Source organism: Peromyscus californicus, unplaced genomic scaffold, assembly GCF_007827085.1.
Source record: "Peromyscus californicus insignis strain IS unplaced genomic scaffold, ASM782708v3 Scaffold_5__1_contigs__length_169319896, whole genome shotgun sequence".
Classification (NCBI taxonomy): Eukaryota; Metazoa; Chordata; class Mammalia; order Rodentia; family Cricetidae; genus Peromyscus; species Peromyscus californicus.
In genome coordinates this window covers 25033219-25052166 of record NW_026294573.1, presented here as the reverse complement: position 1 = coordinate 25052166, position 18948 = coordinate 25033219, and the positions used below count along the sequence as shown (strand labels likewise).

Genomic DNA, 18948 nt, shown 5'->3' with positions numbered 1-18948 from the left:
GGTGACTGGAGGCTGGATCTGTGTGCTGCAGCAGAGCTGCTCCAGATGGCACTGATCTTCAGCTCCTCTGCAGAGCAGGGAAAGGGAAGTTGGGATGAGTGTATGGCCTATAGCCCTGGGTTAAAGGCCTGCTTCACCATTACCTGTGAGACCTGTTTTTAATCTCCGTTTATCTGAGGAAGTAGAAAAGCTATTACACAAAATATTACACTGTGGGTGATAGTGCCTTCGGGTTAGTAATTACCTGAAAACACAGAGCAGAGCTGACTCCTTCATGAAGTCTCAGTGTTCTTAAACAGCTCTGTCACATGCCACTTGTGAGGCAGGACAGGAAAGTGGTTCCCATCTGTGCTATGAGAGGTCCTCCTCCTGTCATGTGTAAATCAGGAAGATGTGAGATGCCCCGAGTCTCAGTTGATGCATTTGCATCCTGGAAGGCTCTGCCCTAACATTTAAGCCTGAAGAGAATTTCAAGTTTGAGAGATCAAGGGAGGCCATCATGGCCACAGCCACACGAGGAGCTGGCCAGGAATCTGTCTTTTGACCCACAGGAAGCCACGCTGACAGATAAGCAGATTCGTGTCCCGAAGGCACAGCACAAGGAGACTTTCGATCCAGGATCAGAACTTGAGTCTTGGCTGTAGGTCTGCTCTGACTTGCTTGTTGTGGGACCGCATGTAAAATTACTTAACTCTGAGATAAGACCTTGGAAAGAAATATGCCCCTACCTCTCCATTTGTTAAATATCTGCTACATTCAACATGTAATTGGCACTTGACACTCATACCTCTAATGCAAATGCCCTTGTTTCTCAAACAGCAAGCTCATTTCTTTGTAGAATTAACCAGGATGTCTAACACAGAATCTTGGACTACACTGGTCTGCTGCGTCAAAACGCAGGGCAGGGAGGAATGTGTGTTCTAGTAACTCCTCCAGTGGTCCTTGCAAATAGGGTGGTTTGCCCTTGTTACATTTAAGACTGGATGTCATGTATCCTAGGCTAGCTTTGAACTCCATAAGTAGTTGAAGATGAATGAGAACAGCTGAGCTTCCTGTCTCTGTCTCCCAAGTGCTGAGATAACAGGGTATGCCACCACACCTGGGTTTGTTTGTTTTCAGTGCTGGGGATTGAACCTAGGGCTTTGTACGTGCTAAGGGCTTTACCAACTGAGCTACTTCCCAGACCTTTTTCTAGCGTAATTTGAATAATTTGCAGCTCAGCATAATCTTCCCAATACTACACGGTAGGTATAATGATCGCCCGGGTCTGCCTAGCTCCGGAGACCTGATAACCACACTGCTGTGATGGGGAAGAGCAGAGCAGGAAGGGCCTGTGTGCCAAGTGTGCAGCAGGACAACTGTCTTTGCAGTACATGTCTTACTGATAATTTGGACACATATGCTTTCAGTATTGCCTCGAAGAAATACTGCCCAAGTACATTTAAAGCAGTCGTTTTGTACTGTATCCGAATCACACGAAGCAGCAAGTGGTAAACTTTGTCTGAGCAGGGCCAGGTCAGGAATGCTGCGAGCCCTCTGCTGAAACTGTGGAGCTCTGCCATTACCACAAAGCATCCACAGACAGCTGTAAACAAGGGACGGGGATGTGTTCCAATTTTTTTTTATTTTTTGTTTTTTGAGACAAGATTACTCTGTGTAGCCCTGGCTCCTGGAACTCGCTTTGTAGACCAGATTGGCCTCGAACTCAGAGATCCATCTGCCTCTGCCTCCTGAATGTTGGGATTAAAGGCAGGAGCCACTACCACCCGCCCAAAAAAATTTTTTTTGAAGACTTTTAAATTTTTTTATTTAGATACAGAGTCTCTGTCTCAAAACACCAAAAAAGGAATGTGCCACTTAAAAGATTTTATATGTATGAGTGTTTACCTGCATGTATATCAGTGTTCCACATGTATGTCTACTGCCCTGAGGTCAGAAGAGGATGCTGGATCCCCTGGAACTGGAGTTATGGAAGGTTGTGAACTGCCATGTGGGTGCTGGGAATAGAATCAGGTCCTCTACAAGAATAACAAGTGCTTTTAACCACTGAGTTATCTCCAGCCGTGTGGGCGCGTGCGTGTGCGCATATACCTGTGCACGAACAAGCTTGGGGTGAGAGAACAATTTGTGTGTTGGCTCTCTCCTTCCCATCATGTGGGTTTTGGGGATTGAACTCAGGTTGTTAGACTGGACAGTAAGCATCCACTGAGCCATTCTGCAGGCCCCTGTGTTCCATAGAAACAGTGGATTGACTTTGATCCATGGGCAATACTTGTCCAGCTGCTGACTTAGATAAAAGCCCTATGAATATTAGGTATCAACTTGATGTTCTAGGCAACAGGGAGTGTAGAAAGAAAAAATAATACAAATATTCCTGTTCTCTTGGAGCTTGTGTTTATACCCTTTATTATTGGATAATAAACATAGTTAGCCTGAGTATATGTTAGAAAGTAAATGCAGTGGGGGAAAAGAACAGAGTGAAGTGAAAAGGTTTGGACTTAAGGTTTGCCTTTAAGGTTTACCTAGCTTGTGGGAAGCCTTGGGTCTGATCTTCAGCACCGCATAAACAAAGCCCAGTGGCTCACACTGTAATCCCATCACTTAGAAAGTAGAGGAATGAGGGTCTTCAGCTACGTAGTGAGCCTTGAGGCTAGTCTGGAACACTTGAGACCCTGTCTCAAAAAATTAGAAATAGGGCTGGGGGGAGGCGGGGCTGCTGGTGGTGGTGGCAGTGTACACCTTTAATCCCAGCCTTCAGGAGACAGGGGCAGATGGATCTCTGAGTTCGAGGACAGCCAGGGCTACACAGAGAAACCCTGTCTCGGAAACAAAACATAAAAAATTATGAATAGGATAAAATAGGCTTGTCAGCTAGATGGTGGTTCAGGGCTTATAATCTCAGCACTTGAGAGGCTGAGGCAGAAGGATTATGAGTTTGCGGCCAGCCTGGGTTACATAGTAAGACCTGTTTCAAAAAATAAGCCAGACATGATGACTCATGCTTCTAGTCCCAGCACTGTGAAGAGGTAGGACACTCTGCACATGCACAATGTATTTGATTCATATTCACCGCCCATTACCTCCATGAGTTAAATTAGGATTACTTCTAGTCCCAGCACTGTGAAGAGGTAGGATACTCTGCACATGTACAATGTATTTGGTTCATATTCACCGCCCATTACCTCCATGAGTTAAATTAGGATTACTTACCAGAGCCTAGATAAGGAGCTATTTACAGGATCGCGGGCAATTTACCAGTACTACACCACTAGAGAACTTGTTTCTCTCTCCCCCAGCAACTGTTCACTGTTGTAGATCCCCAGGGAGGGAGGGTGGCTCATGAACCCTTTCCTCCTAGCAGTTGTTAATTCCTATAAATCCAGGGAGGGGTTGGGCTTGCTGACATGTGCTTTTAATCCCAGCACTCAAGGGTCAGAGGCAAATGGATCTCTGTGAGTTTGAGGCCAGCCTGGTCTATATAGCAAATTCTAAGACAACCAGGGCTATATAGGTGACCCTGTCTCAAAAAAAAAAGAAAAGCTCTCATGTACACCAGGTTGGCCTGGAAAAAATCTATGTAGTCAAGGCTGACCTTGACTCCTGATCCTCCTGCCTCTGCCTCCCAAGTGCTAGAGAGCCCAGCATATGCCACCATGCCTGGTGTTACGCAGTCCTGGGGACAGAACCCATGGCTTTGTGCATATAGGCAAACACTGAGCTATATCCCCAGCCCTAAGTGTGTAAGAGTGTGTGTGTGTGTGTGTGTGTATGTTACTAGGGATCTAACTAGACCTTGGTTGTGTTGTGTAAGTATGTTACTACTGGGTTATATCCCTTACAAATCTAAATTTTTTGTTGCTTCCAGGATTTTTCCTTAGATTTCTATAAGATCATTGAGCCCAGTTAAAAGTGATTATAAAGATGTATCAGCCAGGCATGGTGGCGCCTGCCTTTAATCTCAGCACTTGGGAGGCAGAGGCAGGTGGATCTCTGTGAGTTTGAGGCCAGCCTGGTCTACAGAGTGAGATCCAGGACAGCTAGGACTACACAGAGAAACCCTGTCTAGGAAAAAAAAAAAAAAAAAAAAGACGTTGTTTTTTTTTCTTTTTTTTTTTTTTTTTTTTTTTTGATTTTTTGAGACAGGGTTTCTCTGTGTAGCTTTGCGCCTTTCCTGGGACTCACTTGGTAGCCCAGGCTGGCCTCGAACTCACAGAGATCCGCCTGGCTCTGCCTCCCGAGTGCTGGGATTAAAGGCGTGCGCCACCACCGCCCGGCTAAAAAAAGACGTTGTATCATGTCATCTCCTTTAAAGATTGCGCACGCCTATAATCCCAGCAATTGGGAGGCAGAGGCAGGTGGATCCAGAGCTGTTACGAAGAGAAACCCTGTCTTGAGGAGGAAAAAAAAAATTACCAGCACACACACACACACACACACACACACACACACACACACGATCAAGCGATCGAGCATGCCTAGTAACCGTCTTTAGACACTCCCTCCTTGTCACGCGCTGCTTACAACATGTGGCTTGTGATTCCAGGCTCAAGCACGGACATCAGTGAGGACTGGGAGAAGGATTTTGACTTGGACATGACAGAAGAAGAAGTGCAGATCGCACTCTCCAAAGTGGATGCCTCTGGTGAGGTAAGTAGGTCTGGTCCCCCAGGGCAGGCTAGTCCAATGATGTCAGGGTAGAAGTCCTTTCCCAATAAACCTCGCTGCCCCTGATGTGACTCCCTACATCCCGCTAAGCTAATGCCTGCAGGAAGGGATGCTGCTGCTCAGTCCTAGGCTGGATGCATGAGTGAGTTCTTGGGGTTGGGGGTGGGTGTTTTTTTTCAAGACAGGGTTTCTCTGTGTAGCTTTAGAGCCTGTCCTGGAACTCACTCTGTAGACCAGGCTGGCCTTGAACTCACAGAGATCTGCCTGCCTCTGCCTCCCGGGTGCTGGGATTAAAAGCGTATGCCACCACCACCTGGCATGAGTGAGTTCTTAACCTTGGGTCTGCATCACAGTAACCAAAGGAACAAGAACGAAACAGATGCTGAGCAGGGCATGGTGACCCTCTCCCAGGAGAAACCCAGTGCCCAGGAAGACATAGAGATTACTGCTCAAGTACATAGCAAATTCAGGCTGACCTGGGCCTGGAGTAGAGAGAGAGAGATGCTGAAGCCTGCCCTCGGCCTTATGATTTATGGGATCTTAGCAGGTTCCTAGCCTTGGAGACAGAAGGTTTTTGATTGAGACCAAGTCATTTGCACTCTGTCCTCCTCTAAAATATAAAAGTAGCTAGCTCAGAAGCTTTAGCAGGGTAAACCATGTAAACGCTGTTAAGGGTGGTGCCTGTCATATGATGGCATCCAGTGGACATTAATGACAAACACCACCAACCCCATTCCTGCTAGTAAGTTTACATGAGCCTTTTATAGTTTTCATTCTTTGCTGCCTCCCCAAATCAAGAGCTGGTCCAATTTCGGCTGGAAATGAAGGCGCACATCACCTTTAATCCCAGCACTTAGGAGACAGAGGCAGACAGATCTCTTTGAGTTTGAGGTCAAGGACAGCCTGGTCTACATACTAAGTTCTAGAACAACTAGGGCTACACAAGAGATTCTGTCTCAAAACAGAAGAAAAAGCCGGGTGGTGGTGGCGCACGCCTTTAATCCCAGCACTCAGGAGGCAGAAACAGGCAGATCTCTGTGAGTTCGAAGCCAGCCTGGTCTACAGAGCGAGTTCCAGGACAGGCTCCAAAGCTGCACAGAGAAACCCTATCTCAAAAACAAAAGAAAAAAGAAGTGTAGAGAATTAGAGAGACACAGGGTCTGAGTCCCAGTCTCTGTGTGTGTTTTCTTCTCTCTCCTCTCTCTCTCTCCCCTCTTCTTCCTTTCTTTCCTTTCCCCCCCCATGGTGGGGGTGGGGGTTATCACTGACTCACTATATCCCAGGTTGGCCATGAATTTCCATCAATCCTCTTGCCTTAGCCTTCTGAGTTCTGGGATTATGGGCATGAACCACCAGGCTCAATGACAAGGACCTGGTTCTTCCTATTTAAAAGCTAGAGAATTAATGACCTATTCAAGAGTGTTTTGTACCTGTGACCTCACTATTACAGAAGACTCCATGTCCTGTTATGCCTTAAGGATTTGCTAGCTTATGTCTTTTAGCTCTTTTTAAAACCTGATATGCGGGAGCAGGAGAGATGGCTCAGAGGTTAAGAGCAGCAGCTGCTCTTCCAGAGGTCCTGAGTGCAATTCCCAGCACCCACATGGTGGCTCACAACCACCTGTAATGAGATCTGGTGCCCTCTTCTCTCTGATACTCTCTTTTGTCATGCAGGCATATATGCAAATAGAACACTCATATACATAAAATGCATGAATAAATAAAAAATTTTAAAAATAAATAAAAGCTGATATACTTGGTTGGGAATGTGGCTCTGTGCTGTGACTCGCCAAAGCATTCAGGAGGTCCTGAGTTTGATCTCCAGCTCTGAAAGAGCTTAAGCAAACATACAACAAAACCTAATAGGCAGTATACCTGAGCAGGCCGCCTCAATCCCACTGCGGCAGGAGAGCTGAGAGCAGGCCAAGAGTGACAAGAGGAAAAGTTGATCTGGAGGTTAGGGTGCAGAGCCCCTGGAGAAGACCTTGTGCAAAGAGAACACACATCCAACAGGAGTGGGAGGAAAGAGTCTATTTATTTGAGCTGTGACAGATGGATCCAAGTGGAGACTCCCTAAAGCTTGCCTGACTCTTTAAAGTTGACAAGAGAGAGAAAAGTTTTAGCTGTATTAGCACTTGCAGCCCTGCTACCCTGTTTGTAGTCACAGTGACGCTCTCAGTGCTTGGCTTTTAAGACGCATGGCCTTTGTCTGCTCAGCAGAAGCAGGTGCTCCTCCGGCAGGCCACCCCAGGCGGAGCTGGGTTTAGCTGGTGGAAGTGTAATCTGAAGCAGTGAGAGCAGTAAGGCCTCCTTCAGGCATCTGTGTTCCCAGTGGAATCCCTAAGTTCCGTGTGGGGATGGGCCCTTTCCAGGGGTCGCCTTGCTCAGCACGGGAGGTGGGCTCTGGGCTTGACTCAGAGGATAAGTGCGTTTGTGCTCTGACTATCTCCTCATCTTTGCAGCTGGAAGATGCAGAGTGGGAAGACTGGGAATGAGGGGAGCCAGAGCAAGCAGCTCCCCCACCCACGGCACATCCCACCTCCTCCCTCGATCGCTAATCTCAGCCAGCCTTGGAAGACACTGAGAATGCCCCCCCCCAAAGGGCCTCTGCCATCTAGAAGTTGGTGCAGATTCTGGTGGCTCCCTGCTGGCCCTCTGCTCTCACACCTTGGAAGAGCCTTTCTAAATACAAATCCAGAGGTCTGACATGTGCCAGCCTTAGAGGACCCATCACATCACCTGCATTTCTCTGCTCTTCTAGGACTCCTGCTGGGAAACCTCCTGGGGTAGCTGTCTCCTGCACAGACAGGAGCTGAAGCCCAGGTCTCTGAGGAGGCCAAGATAATGCACTCTACCCTGTAAGCTAGTCAGCTAACAAGGAAGGCTCTGCCGCCTGCCCTTGGCTGCACAGGGACGGTGAACAGCATTTTGGTTCCTGTCCAGTAAGAGGCAATCATCTCTGGGGAATTTGCCTCTCTCTGGAATCTGCCTCCCAAGTTTTCCACTTCTGGAAAGGTCCTATGGGTTCAGAAGCTAAGACCAAACCTTGCCTGTCCTGTAGCACACACCGGGGTTCCCTCCGTCTTCCCAGGGCGTTTTCATGTCGGATGCACCCAAGTCCTTAGCCCAGCTGTGCCACGGCAAGAGTCTGCTCTTGTATGTCTTTCCCTCCCCAAGAAGCGGGGAGCCCTTTCAGCCCCTCTGTGTGTCGCCTGGTTGGATCCCTCTCGGAGCAGCTGCCTACCTTGACTCCCATAGCTTAGGACACAAGCTAGCTGGGAGCTGTACGAAGTAGTGAGCAGAAGCAAGTACTCACAGTCCATCAGGCCAGCTCCTCTGTGGCCCTCTGCTCCTGAAGGGATGGGCGGGGGTGAGCACCCTGAGACTCAGCTGTCTCCTGCAGGGGTCCTCCTTCCTGAAGTCAGTCACTGGGGCTCAGTGGGGGCCGCACAGAGACCCGGTGCTTCACAGATGACACTCTGCTGATTGTGTGTGCTGGTGCAGCCACCAGCTACTTATTTAAAGGGATCTTGTCAAGGCGGTTTGAATGGTGGGCACTTCACTTCAAACCTTCAGTGAATGGGGTAGGATGGAGAGAATGCTAAATTCTTTTTTTTTTTTTTTTTTTTGATGGGATGGGATTTTTCTCTTTGTAATTAGTTTAATTAACCTTTTGGTTGTTTGTGCAATATTATATATTTTAAATTATAATGCATCTCCCCAGAGTATTTTGTAGCTGGGAAAAGAAAAAAAAAAGAAAAAAGAAACATTCTAACAGCTGTTAGTTTTGTAATTAAAAAGGAACAAAAACAAAGTTTGTCCTGAACCTTTTGCAGATTTGCCGTAACAGCATTAAAGTGATTGAACAGAAGCCAGAAGTGTCTGGGGATGGTTCTGTCCCCGTGGCAGCCATAATGGAGCCTTGGAAAGGCTCCTACAGCTGCAAGTGTGACTTCCTGTCTGGAGCATGGGCGGGGTATGTAGCTAGGGTCCTGAGGCCTCTGGTTTGAGAAAGGGATGAGCCCAGCCAGCCTCTCACCACGCCATGGAGGCAGGAGGCCATTTCTGCAGCCCAAATGCTTTTGCTTTTATTTGGAAAGCAGGTTGTAGCACCTGAGTGGTTCTGGTGGGTCATGTTCCTCCTCTCTTCTCCCTGCCCATGATGATTTGAGAACCATCAATAAAAGAAATCTAAGGCCCTTAGTTCTAGGAAGAAAGGAAAAGCTCTCCTAGTAAGGGGCCTGTGGGGCCACCTTGGGGATGTAGAAGTAAGCTATGGATAAAGGGAGCATAAAGTGTAAAATATATATCACCATTTTAGAAGCGGGTTTTTGGGTTTGCTTTCTCCCCCTACTTTATTGGGGAGGACTTGCCATTGCTTTTATCAAGTGCTTGCTAGCCATGGGTGCCAACTAACTTCTTCGATTGAAGGCCGGAGTATCATATCTGGTTCCAGGAGCCGCTTCAGCAGGTCCTGGCATTCGGTTGAGATGCCCAGATGAGTGGGGAAGGACACCCCCTTCTGTTGCTGCCACAGCATCTTGGGGATATCTGTGTCATCAAAAGGTAGACTTGCACAAAGCATTACGTACAGGACCACCCCCAGGCTCCAGACATCACCTTTCTTGCTATCGTGGGGTATGCCCTGCAGCACCTCGGGAGCGGCGTAGGCTGTGCTGCCACAGAAGGTCTGGCTCAGCTCCCTGCGTGACTTGGGTAGCACCTTGGCAAAGCCAAAGTCGGTCAGCTTTAGGTTGAAGCCCTGCAACAAGGCGTTCTCACACTTAAGGTCTCGGTGGGCCACGCCACAGCCATGGCAGTAGCGAATAGCCTCAACCATCTGGCGGAAGAGGGCCTTGGCCCGGCTCTCGGGAAGTGGCCCTCCGTTCAGCACACAGTCAAAGACATCCCCTCCCTCAGCCAGTTCCATCACCAGGTAGATTTTTCCATCTGCCGACTCCAGCATCTCATACACCCGGATGATGTTTTTGTGGTCCAGGGTACGGACAATCTGGAGCTCTCGAGGCAGGAATCTCTGGATAAACTCTGAGGGGGAAAGTCGGGAGGCAAAATGGGTTATCAGAGTCGAAGGGCCTAGCTCCTCCCTCCTGACTCTTGTTTTCTGGCTTCGGGACACCCACCATGTCTGTGTGTTCTTCCTTGGCTCCCTGAATAGTCTCAGATGTGCTAGCAGCAAGTATTCCCTTTTATTACTTCATGGTTAGCTCATCCTTGGAACCTCGTCCCTGCAGCCTGTGAGACCACAGGTAAGGGGGTGCTTGGGGACTTCAGACAATGCTGTTGAATCCCAGGATCCTTCCAGGAGCCCTGTCTGCCTGTCCCTTCCCCACCTCTCGGCTCCAGCTGTCATCTAGCTAACACCTCCGGGGACAGGAAAAACTTTGCCCTGTGCTTTGTGGATGTGGAAAGATGCAACGATCCTGGGTTCCCCACACCCCTCTATTACAGACCTGAAGGCAGTAATCTGGCTTGCTTTCTGTCATTCTAAAAGGGAAGGAGAACTGTTCTGAGAAAAGCACCTACCCGCGTTGGCTAGCCCACCCTCCAAAGGGCCCCAGCTCACCTTCTGGCCCTCCCTTCTTGTCTATAATTTTAATTGCCACTTTTCTTTGATGTTTTTTGGAAAATGCTTCTTTGACTTTTGAGTAGGTCCCTTCCCCAATGGTCTTGCCCAGCTGGTACCCATTGGAGAGTAGAAAGTCCTCCATGCTGTGTAGCGCCTCCTTCTTGTCACCCTCTCAGCTCATGCTGCCTCCGCGAGGCAGCACTACCCCACCATCGCCCTTGGCCTGCTTCTTTTCCCCCCAAGGACTTCATCCACAGCTGCCTCCAGGGCTAGAACATTCTCCGTCTGGACACAGCCACAGGTGGTGGGGAGGGAGAGGACCAGACATTTTTAAACTCCTGCCCAATTGTGATGTAAATGCTGTGTGACCCTCAGACAACATGGGCAGTGTCCCTGCTGGCCCTCACCACCACCAGCAAACCCAGCCTGAGTTAAGTCATTCATGAGTGAGGCACCGAGTGGGAACAGTGCCGGAGAAGCGGCCCGGCTGGCTGTGTAGGCCAGGGATGCAGGGCTTCTCCGTGTGGGCTCTGCTTCCAGACAGGTCACCCTCATCTCCGAAGGCTCCATCGAGCTGTTGAGGGATAGGGCGAACGGGTCACCAAGGTGCGGTCGCCAGAAGCCTCTGGCTTCAGGCCCCGGGCCCTCACTAAATGCCCGAATGGCCCGGACCGGCCTAGAATTTCATCGAGGAACAGGCTGTGTGAGGTCAGCACGCAGAGATCGGGGTCACAATGCAGCCCTTCCCTTCGACGCTGGGACCCCGGCACGCAGCAGACACCTGCCAGGCTCCGCCTGGACCGGAGCGTCCTCCCGCGGCCAGGGCTCGGGCAGTTGCTTCCAGCCTGGGACTGGCCTCGGCCTCCGGCAGGTAAGCCACGACACAAGAGGAGGCACGGGCAGGGAGCGCCCAGGGCCCCGGAGTCGCCTGACTGCCACTCCCCCGCGCAGAGTGCCCCGGGGCCTGGAGATGAGTGCCCAGGAGACCCCACAGGGTCGAAGATTCCCCATTGAGGCCGGAGACTCCCCTGGCCTTGCCTCCGCCCCCGAGTCCCAGGACAGCCCGGAGCCTGTAGCTACGGATCATAACCCGGTCAGGTGAGGCCAATGCCCTGCCCCCGGCCCCGCCCCATCGCCATCCCCAGGGCCCCACCCTAGAGGACCCCAGGCGCACCCCCAGGGCGTGCCCCAACACTATGCACCCCCTGTCGCCTGCCGCTTTCGCCAGGCCGCTCCGACGCTGCCCGGGCTGCCACTGTCTGACGCTGCTGCACGTGCCCATCGACGTCTACCTGGCCATGGGCGGGAGCCCCCGGGCCCGTGCCACCTGAGTGCGCCTGCGCACGGCAGCTCCGCAGGAGCCGGGCAGGACGAGGCCAGCCGCGGGCCACCACGCTGAGGTCGCACGCGCCGAGCACGAGACAATGATGCACATTTTAAAATAAAAGAATGATGCACATTTTAATAAAGCACAGCATAAACTGTTCTTTCCACTCCGGGCTGGCCGTGTATGTGTATCCGTCGGATCGGGCCCACTGGCTGTTCTGCCCTAGCCAGTGCCACCCGACTATCCCTTGGGCTGCCTCCTCCCTCAGACCCGCCCTCAAACCACCTCCAGTTCCCAGCCAGGCCTGCCTCTAAGGGAGTGCTTCTCAACCTGTGGGTCTCGACCCTTCAGGGGTCGAATGACCTTTTCACAGGGGGGTCGTTTAAGACCATAGGAAAACACAGAGATTTACATTACAGTTCATAGCAGTAGCAAAATTACAGTTATGAGGTAGCAACGAAAATAATAGTATGGTTGGGGTCACCACACCATGAGGAACTGTATTAAAGGGTCGAAGCATTAGGAAGGTTGAGAACTGGTCTAGGGGCTTGTCACCCCTTCCCTGTCCTGGGTTCACCAACGAAATCATCTCTCTGCGGGACACTGTCTGCTCACAGCAGCTTGGGACTGAAGCAAAGGACGGGACAGGAAGATGAGCAGACTATGCAGAAAAAATAATAATAATAAAAGACTGACTACAGCAAGTCTATGTAATTCTCCCAAGCTAGAATTAGATTCAGCTCCCTGCCTGCCGTTCCTGGGCCTGCTGTAGGGTCAAGGGATGACCCCATCTGTTTGGACCTTTGGTTCCAATTAAGACCAGCGCTGTTACTGAGGAGAAATTTTTTTGAAAAAGTCTTAATTTTTTTTTAGATTTTTATTTTACTTTATTAATGTTTTGCCTGTATACATGTGTGTGCACCACATGTATGCCTGTTGGATTCCTTGAAGGCTAAGGATGTTTTTGAGCCACTGTATGGGTGCTGGAAATTAAGCCCGGGTCCTTTGCAAGAGCAACAACTGCTCTTCACCACCAAGCCACCTCTCCATCCACCCGCACTGCGTAAGTCTGGTTTTCTTTCTTTCTTTCTTTTTTTTTTTTTTCTTTTCTAACATGGCCTTGAACTTACTTTGTTCATGAGGCTGTCTCTGAACTCCAGAGTGCTGGAGTCTCTACTCCCTGAGTGCTGGAGCTAAAGGTGTGCAACACCATTCCTGGCCCTCCAATCTCTTTCTTTTTTTTCTTTTTTTTCTTTTATGTGCATTGGTGTTCTGTCATGGGTGTCGGGTCCCCTGGAACTGGAATTACAGACAGTTGTGAGCTGCCATGTGGTTGCTGGGAATTGAACCCCGGTCCTCTGGAAGAGCAGTCAGTGCTCTTAACCACTGAGCCATCTCTCCAGCCCCACCCCACCCCAAATTTCTAAATTACCTGTTTTATAGATGAGGAATTAAAGGACTTGCCCAAGGTGTCCCAGATAATGGGTAATGCTGGAACATGCAAGTCTTCCATCTCTTCAAACTAAATGCCTTGAACACCCCCTCCCCACAACAGGAACCATGACAGGAAGTTTCCTAAAAAGGGAGCCCATTTAAGTGGAACACACTTCAATTTTGCTATTGTTATTCTGTGGAAATAATGGTGGTGGTGGTGGTGGTTATTTTGGGGTTTTGAGAGTGTTTTTGTTTTTGTTTTTTTCAACAGAATCTTACTTTGTAGGCCAGGCTGGCCTCTAACTTTGATCTCCCTGACTCAACCCTCAACCTCCCAAGTAAATCACACTCCATCTGGCCCTATAATTTGTTGGGGTATTTTTTTCTCTCTTTAAATATTAAACTATGGGGGCTGGAGAGATGGCTCAGAGGTTAAGAGCACTGCTTGCTGTGGGATGGTCTGTATGTCAAATTACTCTGATTGGTCAATAAATAAGACACTGATTGGCTAGTGGCTAGGCAGGAAGTATAGGCGGGGCTAAGAGAGAGGAGAAAAGAAAGAACAGGAAGGCAGAAAGAGACACTGCCAGCCACCGCCATGACAAGCAGCATGTGAAGATGCCGGTAAGCCATGAGCCACGTGGCAAGGTATAGATTTATAGAAATGGATTAATTTAAGATATAAGAACAGTTAGCAAGAAGCCTGTCACAGCCATACAGTTTGTAAGCAATATAAGTCTCTGTGTTTACTTGGTTGGGTCTGAGCGGCTGTGGGACTGGCGGGTGACAGAGATTTGTCCTGACTGTGGGCCAGGCAGGAAAACTCTAGCTACAACTGCTCTTCCAGAGGACCTGGGTTCAATTCCCAGCAACCACATGCTGGCTCACAACCATCTACAATGAGACCTGATACCCTCTTCTGACCTGCAGGCATACAAGCAGACAGAACACTGTATACGTAATAAATAAAATTTTAAAAATGAAAATATGTAACCCAAAGGTCTAGTTTGATCAGTAGCCCCTTGAGATCTAGAGTAAATTACTAAAATACTCTTCCCCTGACCCACATGAGCTGGAGGTCCAGCCCCCTTGATACTTTAGACCCCATGGTCATCTGAAAAAGGCAATTTAATTTTTGGTTGGTTGGTTTATACAAGTAATAAATAAATAAATAAATAAATAAATAAATAAATAAATAAATAAATAAATAAAACTAAGTAAGTGCTCTACCAGCCCCATCCTTTTTTCGAAAAAAATTTTTGTTTTGTTTTTCGAGACAGGGTTTCTCTGTGAAACAGTTCTCCTGGCTGTTCTGGAACTCGCTCTGTAGACCAGGTGACCTCGAACTCACAGAGATTTTTTTTTTTTTTGGTTTTTTTTTTTCGGTTTTTTCGAGACAGGGTTTCTCTGTAGTTTTGCGCCTTTCCTGGAACTTGCTTTGTAGACCAGGCTTGGCCTCGAACTCACAGAGACCCGCCTGCCTCTGCCTCCCGAGTGCTGGGATTAAAGGTGTGCGCCACCACCGCCCGGCTCAAACTCACAGAGATTTGCCTGTCTGCTGCCCCAGTGCTGGGATTAAAAGCATGTGCCACCACCACCTAACATAGAAAAAAATTTTTCAAGCAGGGTTTCACTGTGTAGCCCTGGCTGTTCTGAAACTTTCTCTGTAGACCAGACTGCCCTTGAACTCAGATCTGCCTGCCTCTGCCTCCGAGTGCTGTTAAATGGTTTGGTTTTTTGTTTGTTTTGTTTAAGACTGATTTATTTTTAGTTTATATATATATGATGTTTTGCAGGCATGAGTATCTGCTCACCATGGGCATGCACTGTCCACAGAGGCCAGAAGAGGGTGTTAGATCCCCTGGAACTGGAGTTACAGATAGTTGTGAGCTACTGTTTGGGTGCCTAGGATCAAACCCAGAAACCTCTGGGAGAATACCAGTGCTCTGAACTGCTGAGTCATCTTTCCAACCTCTTTTTATTTATTTATTTATTTATTTATTTATTTATTTATTTATTCACTTTTTTAAAAATTTTTTTAAATTAACTTTATTTTTATGTGCACTGGTGTTTTGCCATGGGTGTCGGATCCCCTGGAACTGGAATTACAGACAATTGTGAGCTGCCATGTGGGTGCTGGGAATTGAACCTGGATTCTCTGCAAGAACAGCCAGTGCTCTTAACCACTAAGCCATCTCTCCAGCGCCCCCCCCCCCCTTTTATTTTTTTAAGGCAGGTTTTCTATGCCGTACAGGCTAGCCTGGCACTCGACATCCTCCTACTACCTTCCCAGGGCTGGGATTACCCGGCACCACCACACCCAGTTAAGTATCCTTGTTGATTTCCACACAAGCGCTCTCTCCCAGGTGGTCCTTAAATGCTAGGCTCTGTGGACTCATCCAGCCCTGAAATGCCAAATCCTTCCCATTCTCCCTTTTTCATCTCATCTCTGGTACTTCCTTCCCTGCCCCACCTTCTTCTCAACCTTAAAAAACACAAAACAAAAAACAAAAAAAAAACCCCATAAAAATAGTAAATAAATAAAAATGCTAAAAGCAAACAAACAACAACAACAACAAAAAAACCCTATAACCCTATAACATAAACATTTCCTGCCGCCTCCTATACAAGTGTACAGGGAGGCTGACTTAGGCACTGACCTTGCCAGACAGACCATGGAGCTAACTAACTCTAGAATGTCGGTGAGCCAGAGAAAGAGACATTGCGGGTGAAACACTGTGGGCAAAGGCTTTAAGGCAGGAAGGTGGAAAGCAAGTTCAGGAACTAAATTTTCAAGCCCTGTCCGTGTTGCATGCTGAGAGTCCACGTCTACTGCAGAAGCTTGGGTCGGGTCAACAGAAGAAAAGGCACACCAAGGAAGCCTTGAGGCCCAAGCTGAGGAGTGTGAACTTTGTTCTGCAGACAACAGACTAAGCCGGGTTCCATTCACCTGTCTTCCATTCCTCTCTGGTGCTTCCTCCTTCTGCCTAGAAAAGCCTCCGGCTTCAACTCCAAACCTGAGTTCAAATCCTGTCTCTGCCACTCACTGACTGACTGTACAACCTCTCTGAGCTTCCATGTCTGTATCTGAAAAGGAGGGGGAAGGGTTATGTCCCCTCTGCCAGGCTTTGGTCAGGCCATATCTCTATAGTACCAGACTGGGGGCCAGACTCAATTAGTCCTTGAAAAACTGAGGCTGAAGGTGCTGTTCCTCTGACCTTTGATTTCAAGGGCAGCACAGAGCCAGGCAGCCAAGGATGCTGTCACCAGTCTGCAGAGGGTTGGATCTGGAGCCTAGGGAAGGGACTGCTTCTAGAAAAATCCCTAGTTAGAAAGGTAGTGTTGCATTCCTCATTCTCAGGGGTAGAGCTGGCCAGAGACTCCAGTACAGGACCCCTGCTCCAAGCCTTACTCTCTGGGCCTGAGCCATGAGAAGGGACCCAGAAAAAGAAGTTTAAATCACTGCCTTCTCTGCCTTCTCTCTCAGATACCTTATTAGCTGGCCCCTCCCTAAGGGACCCCCTTTTAGAAGGAGGGGGCGAATCGAAGTACAGATGGACCCCCCAGGTTTCCATGGAGACGGCAGGGAAAGGGTTGCTGTATCACCATGGCAACAATTGACGTCAGCACTATTTCCCATCTCTTGATATAAGAGGGGGGCAGCCACCCCAACCACGAGCAAATCCCCCACAAAGCCTCCTCCCCTTGCTGAGCCAATCAACAGAAGGGTGGACAGGCTTAATATAGCACAGGAGGTAGAAAGCAGAGGCTCGGATGTCAGTCAGACCTCAGTTCAAATCCTCACTCTGCCGCATCCTAGTGTGGAGCTGAGCGCATTCCTCAACCCCTTCAAGCTCCATAGGCACTATGGGGAGAAGCCAGCCTCCCTCCAAGGGCTGCAGGAGGTGCAGGTCACACACTGGGACCAGACCCTGGCAAGTGTGTAGTAGTGACAGCTTCTCATCTTGGGATCTGTCGGGGAGTTGTGGCCTTGCAGACTCAACCAACCCCTAGAGGGGGCCCCAGGATGATCATGGACCAGACCCCAGGATGTGTGCTCCTGACGAAGTCAGTGCCAGTGGAATTTCCAGGCTCTGAGGAAACCACAGATGTCACTTTCCCTGAAGCCCATCACATCCGGGCTCTGACCCAGCTTCCTCTTTCTCCTCCTCCCCTATGCCCTGTAGTAAGCCTTGTCAGCAGCCTTCGACTTCCTGAGCCTCCGTTTGTTCCTATAGGACAAAAAGATGAATGGGAGACCAGGGGAAGACAGGGCCAACCCTGCACTGGGTAGAACAGATTGGACAGCCCCGGGGAAATGGTGTTCCACACCCACTGCCCCTTCCCCACACTGGGGAATGAGCCTCAGAGGCACTCCGTTCCTTCCTGTTTCCTCCAACCCCCAGTCCAGGCAAAGGGCTTATTCAGGTTCGCCTGGCACCATTCTGAGTGAGACCCCGTCACCAGTCACCAGCCATCCAGACTCCTCAAGCTGCCCCCTAACCACGTACAGCCTCCTCCTTGCTTGCTTGGTCTAATCTACAGCCCCAGAAGTCACTCCTTAAATCTCATCAGTGGCTTTATGTCACTTGTCCAGATGCATCAGGTACCAGGCAGATCCTCACACAGAGAGCTTCCTATCTTTTTTTCTCCAGACAGGGTTTCTCTGTATAACCCTGGCTGTCCGGAACTCCTCTGTAGCCCAGGCTGACCTTGAACTCAGAAATTCTCCTGCCTCTGCCTCCTGAGTGCTGGGATTAAAGGCGTGCATCACCACCTCTGCCTAGCTGTGATTTTTTTTTAACCTGCCTTTAACTCCAAGCCCTGGGGTGAATGGAAAAGGAGGATCACTGAGGCTTCCTGGCAGTTGGGCTCTTGTCTCAGGGGAACAAGGAAGAGTCCACAGAACCGGACACCCAGTGTCCTCCTCTGGCTTCTACCCTAGAGTGTGCACATGCACACACATATACAGATAATAAATGCTAGAATGTGTGTACATGCACACACATATACAGATATAAATACTAGAATGTGTGTATATGCACACACATATACAGATAATAAATACTAGAATGTGTGTACATGCACACACATATACAGATATAAATACTTTTTAAAAAATCGGTGGGAGGTACACACTGTTAATCCCTAGATCCTGTCTCTAAATAAATGAATAAATGAAGGAATGAATAAATAAATAAGGCCAGGTGGTGGTGGCACACTCCTTTAATCCCAGCATTTGGGAGCCAGAGCCAGGCGAATCTCTGTGAGTTCAAGGCCAGCCTGGTCTACAGAGTGAGATCCAGGACAGGCTCCAAAGCTACAGAGAAACCCTGTCTCGAAAAAAAAAAAATTAATAAATAAATAAAAACCAGTCATCTGTGCTTTATACATTTCATTTAAGATGCTAGACTGAGGTGGGGGGAGGAGGCTGGAGAGATGGCTCAGTGGTTACAAGCACTGGCTGCTCTTCCAGAGGTTCAATTCCCAGCACCCCAGCACCCACATGGCCGCTCACAACTGTCTGTAGTTCCAGTTCCAGGGGATCTGACACCAATGCACACAAAATAAAGCTAAGCAAATTTTTTTTTTTTTAAAGATGCTAGACTGGAGAGGTGACCCAGGTTTAATTCCCAGCACCCACACAGCAGCCCCAGTTACAGGAGACCCAACAACCTCTTCTGGCCTCCATGGGCACCAGGCAAATGAGTGGAGAACAGGCATGCAGGCAGGCAAAACACCACATAGAGTATATAAATGGAGGAGGAGGAGTAGGGGGAGGGGGAGGGGGAGGAAGAGGAAGAGGAAGAAGAAGAAGGAGGAGGAGGAGGAGGAGGAGGAGGAGGAGGAGGAGGAGGAGGAGGAGGAGAAGAAGAAGAAGAAGAAGAAGAAGAAGAAGAAGAAGAAGAAGAAGAAGAAGAAGAAGAAGAAGAAG

General features: G+C 49.0%; 3 protein-coding genes across 4 annotated transcripts in view; 2 read left to right on the top strand and 1 right to left on the bottom strand.

Moving 5' to 3' along the window:
- The window catches only part of Bsdc1 (BSD domain containing 1), a 32279-nt gene extending 23743 nt beyond the window's left edge, over positions 1–8536 (top strand). For both annotated transcript variants that reach the window (XM_052716342.1, XM_052716341.1), the window contains 2 exons: positions 4544–4647; positions 7128–8536. In XM_052716342.1, the coding sequence (XP_052572302.1) occupies positions 4544–4647; positions 7128–7160 (137 nt within the window). In that variant the 3' untranslated portion in view covers positions 7161–8536. The remainder of the gene's footprint in view (positions 1–4543; positions 4648–7127) is intronic.
- Positions 8272–10394, bottom strand: Tssk3 (testis specific serine kinase 3). Its single transcript, XM_052716344.1, has 2 exons — positions 10250–10394; positions 8272–9711 (listed from the first exon to the last, which is right to left on the bottom strand). The coding sequence occupies exons 1-2, from the start codon at positions 10392–10394 to the stop codon at positions 9050–9052; spliced, it is 807 nt and encodes a 268-aa protein (XP_052572304.1). The 3' UTR covers positions 8272–9049.
- Fam229a (family with sequence similarity 229 member A) lies at positions 10272–11738 on the top strand. Its single transcript, XM_052716343.1, has 3 exons — positions 10272–11123; positions 11204–11350; positions 11481–11738. Exons 1-3 carry the CDS (start codon positions 10987–10989, stop codon positions 11581–11583), a joined length of 387 nt encoding a protein of 128 aa, XP_052572303.1. The 5' UTR covers positions 10272–10986; the 3' UTR covers positions 11584–11738.
- Positions 11739–18948: the final 7210 nt, after the last annotated feature.

Coding starts and splice junctions, on each gene's coding strand:
- Tssk3 (XM_052716344.1), bottom strand. CDS start 10,394: ATGGAGGACTTTCTACTCTCCAATGGGTACCAGCTGGGCAAGACCATT. Junction 9,712..10,249: donor CAAGAAGGGAGGGCCAGAAG/GTGAGCTGGGGC, acceptor TTTCCCCCTCAG/AGTTTATCCAGAGATTCCTG.
- Fam229a (XM_052716343.1), top strand. CDS start 10,987: ATGCAGCCCTTCCCTTCGACGCTGGGACCCCGGCACGCAGCAGACACC. Junction 11,124..11,203: donor CTGGCCTCGGCCTCCGGCAG/GTAAGCCACGAC, acceptor TCCCCCGCGCAG/AGTGCCCCGGGGCCTGGAGA. Junction 11,351..11,480: donor ACGGATCATAACCCGGTCAG/GTGAGGCCAATG, acceptor CGCTTTCGCCAG/GCCGCTCCGACGCTGCCCGG.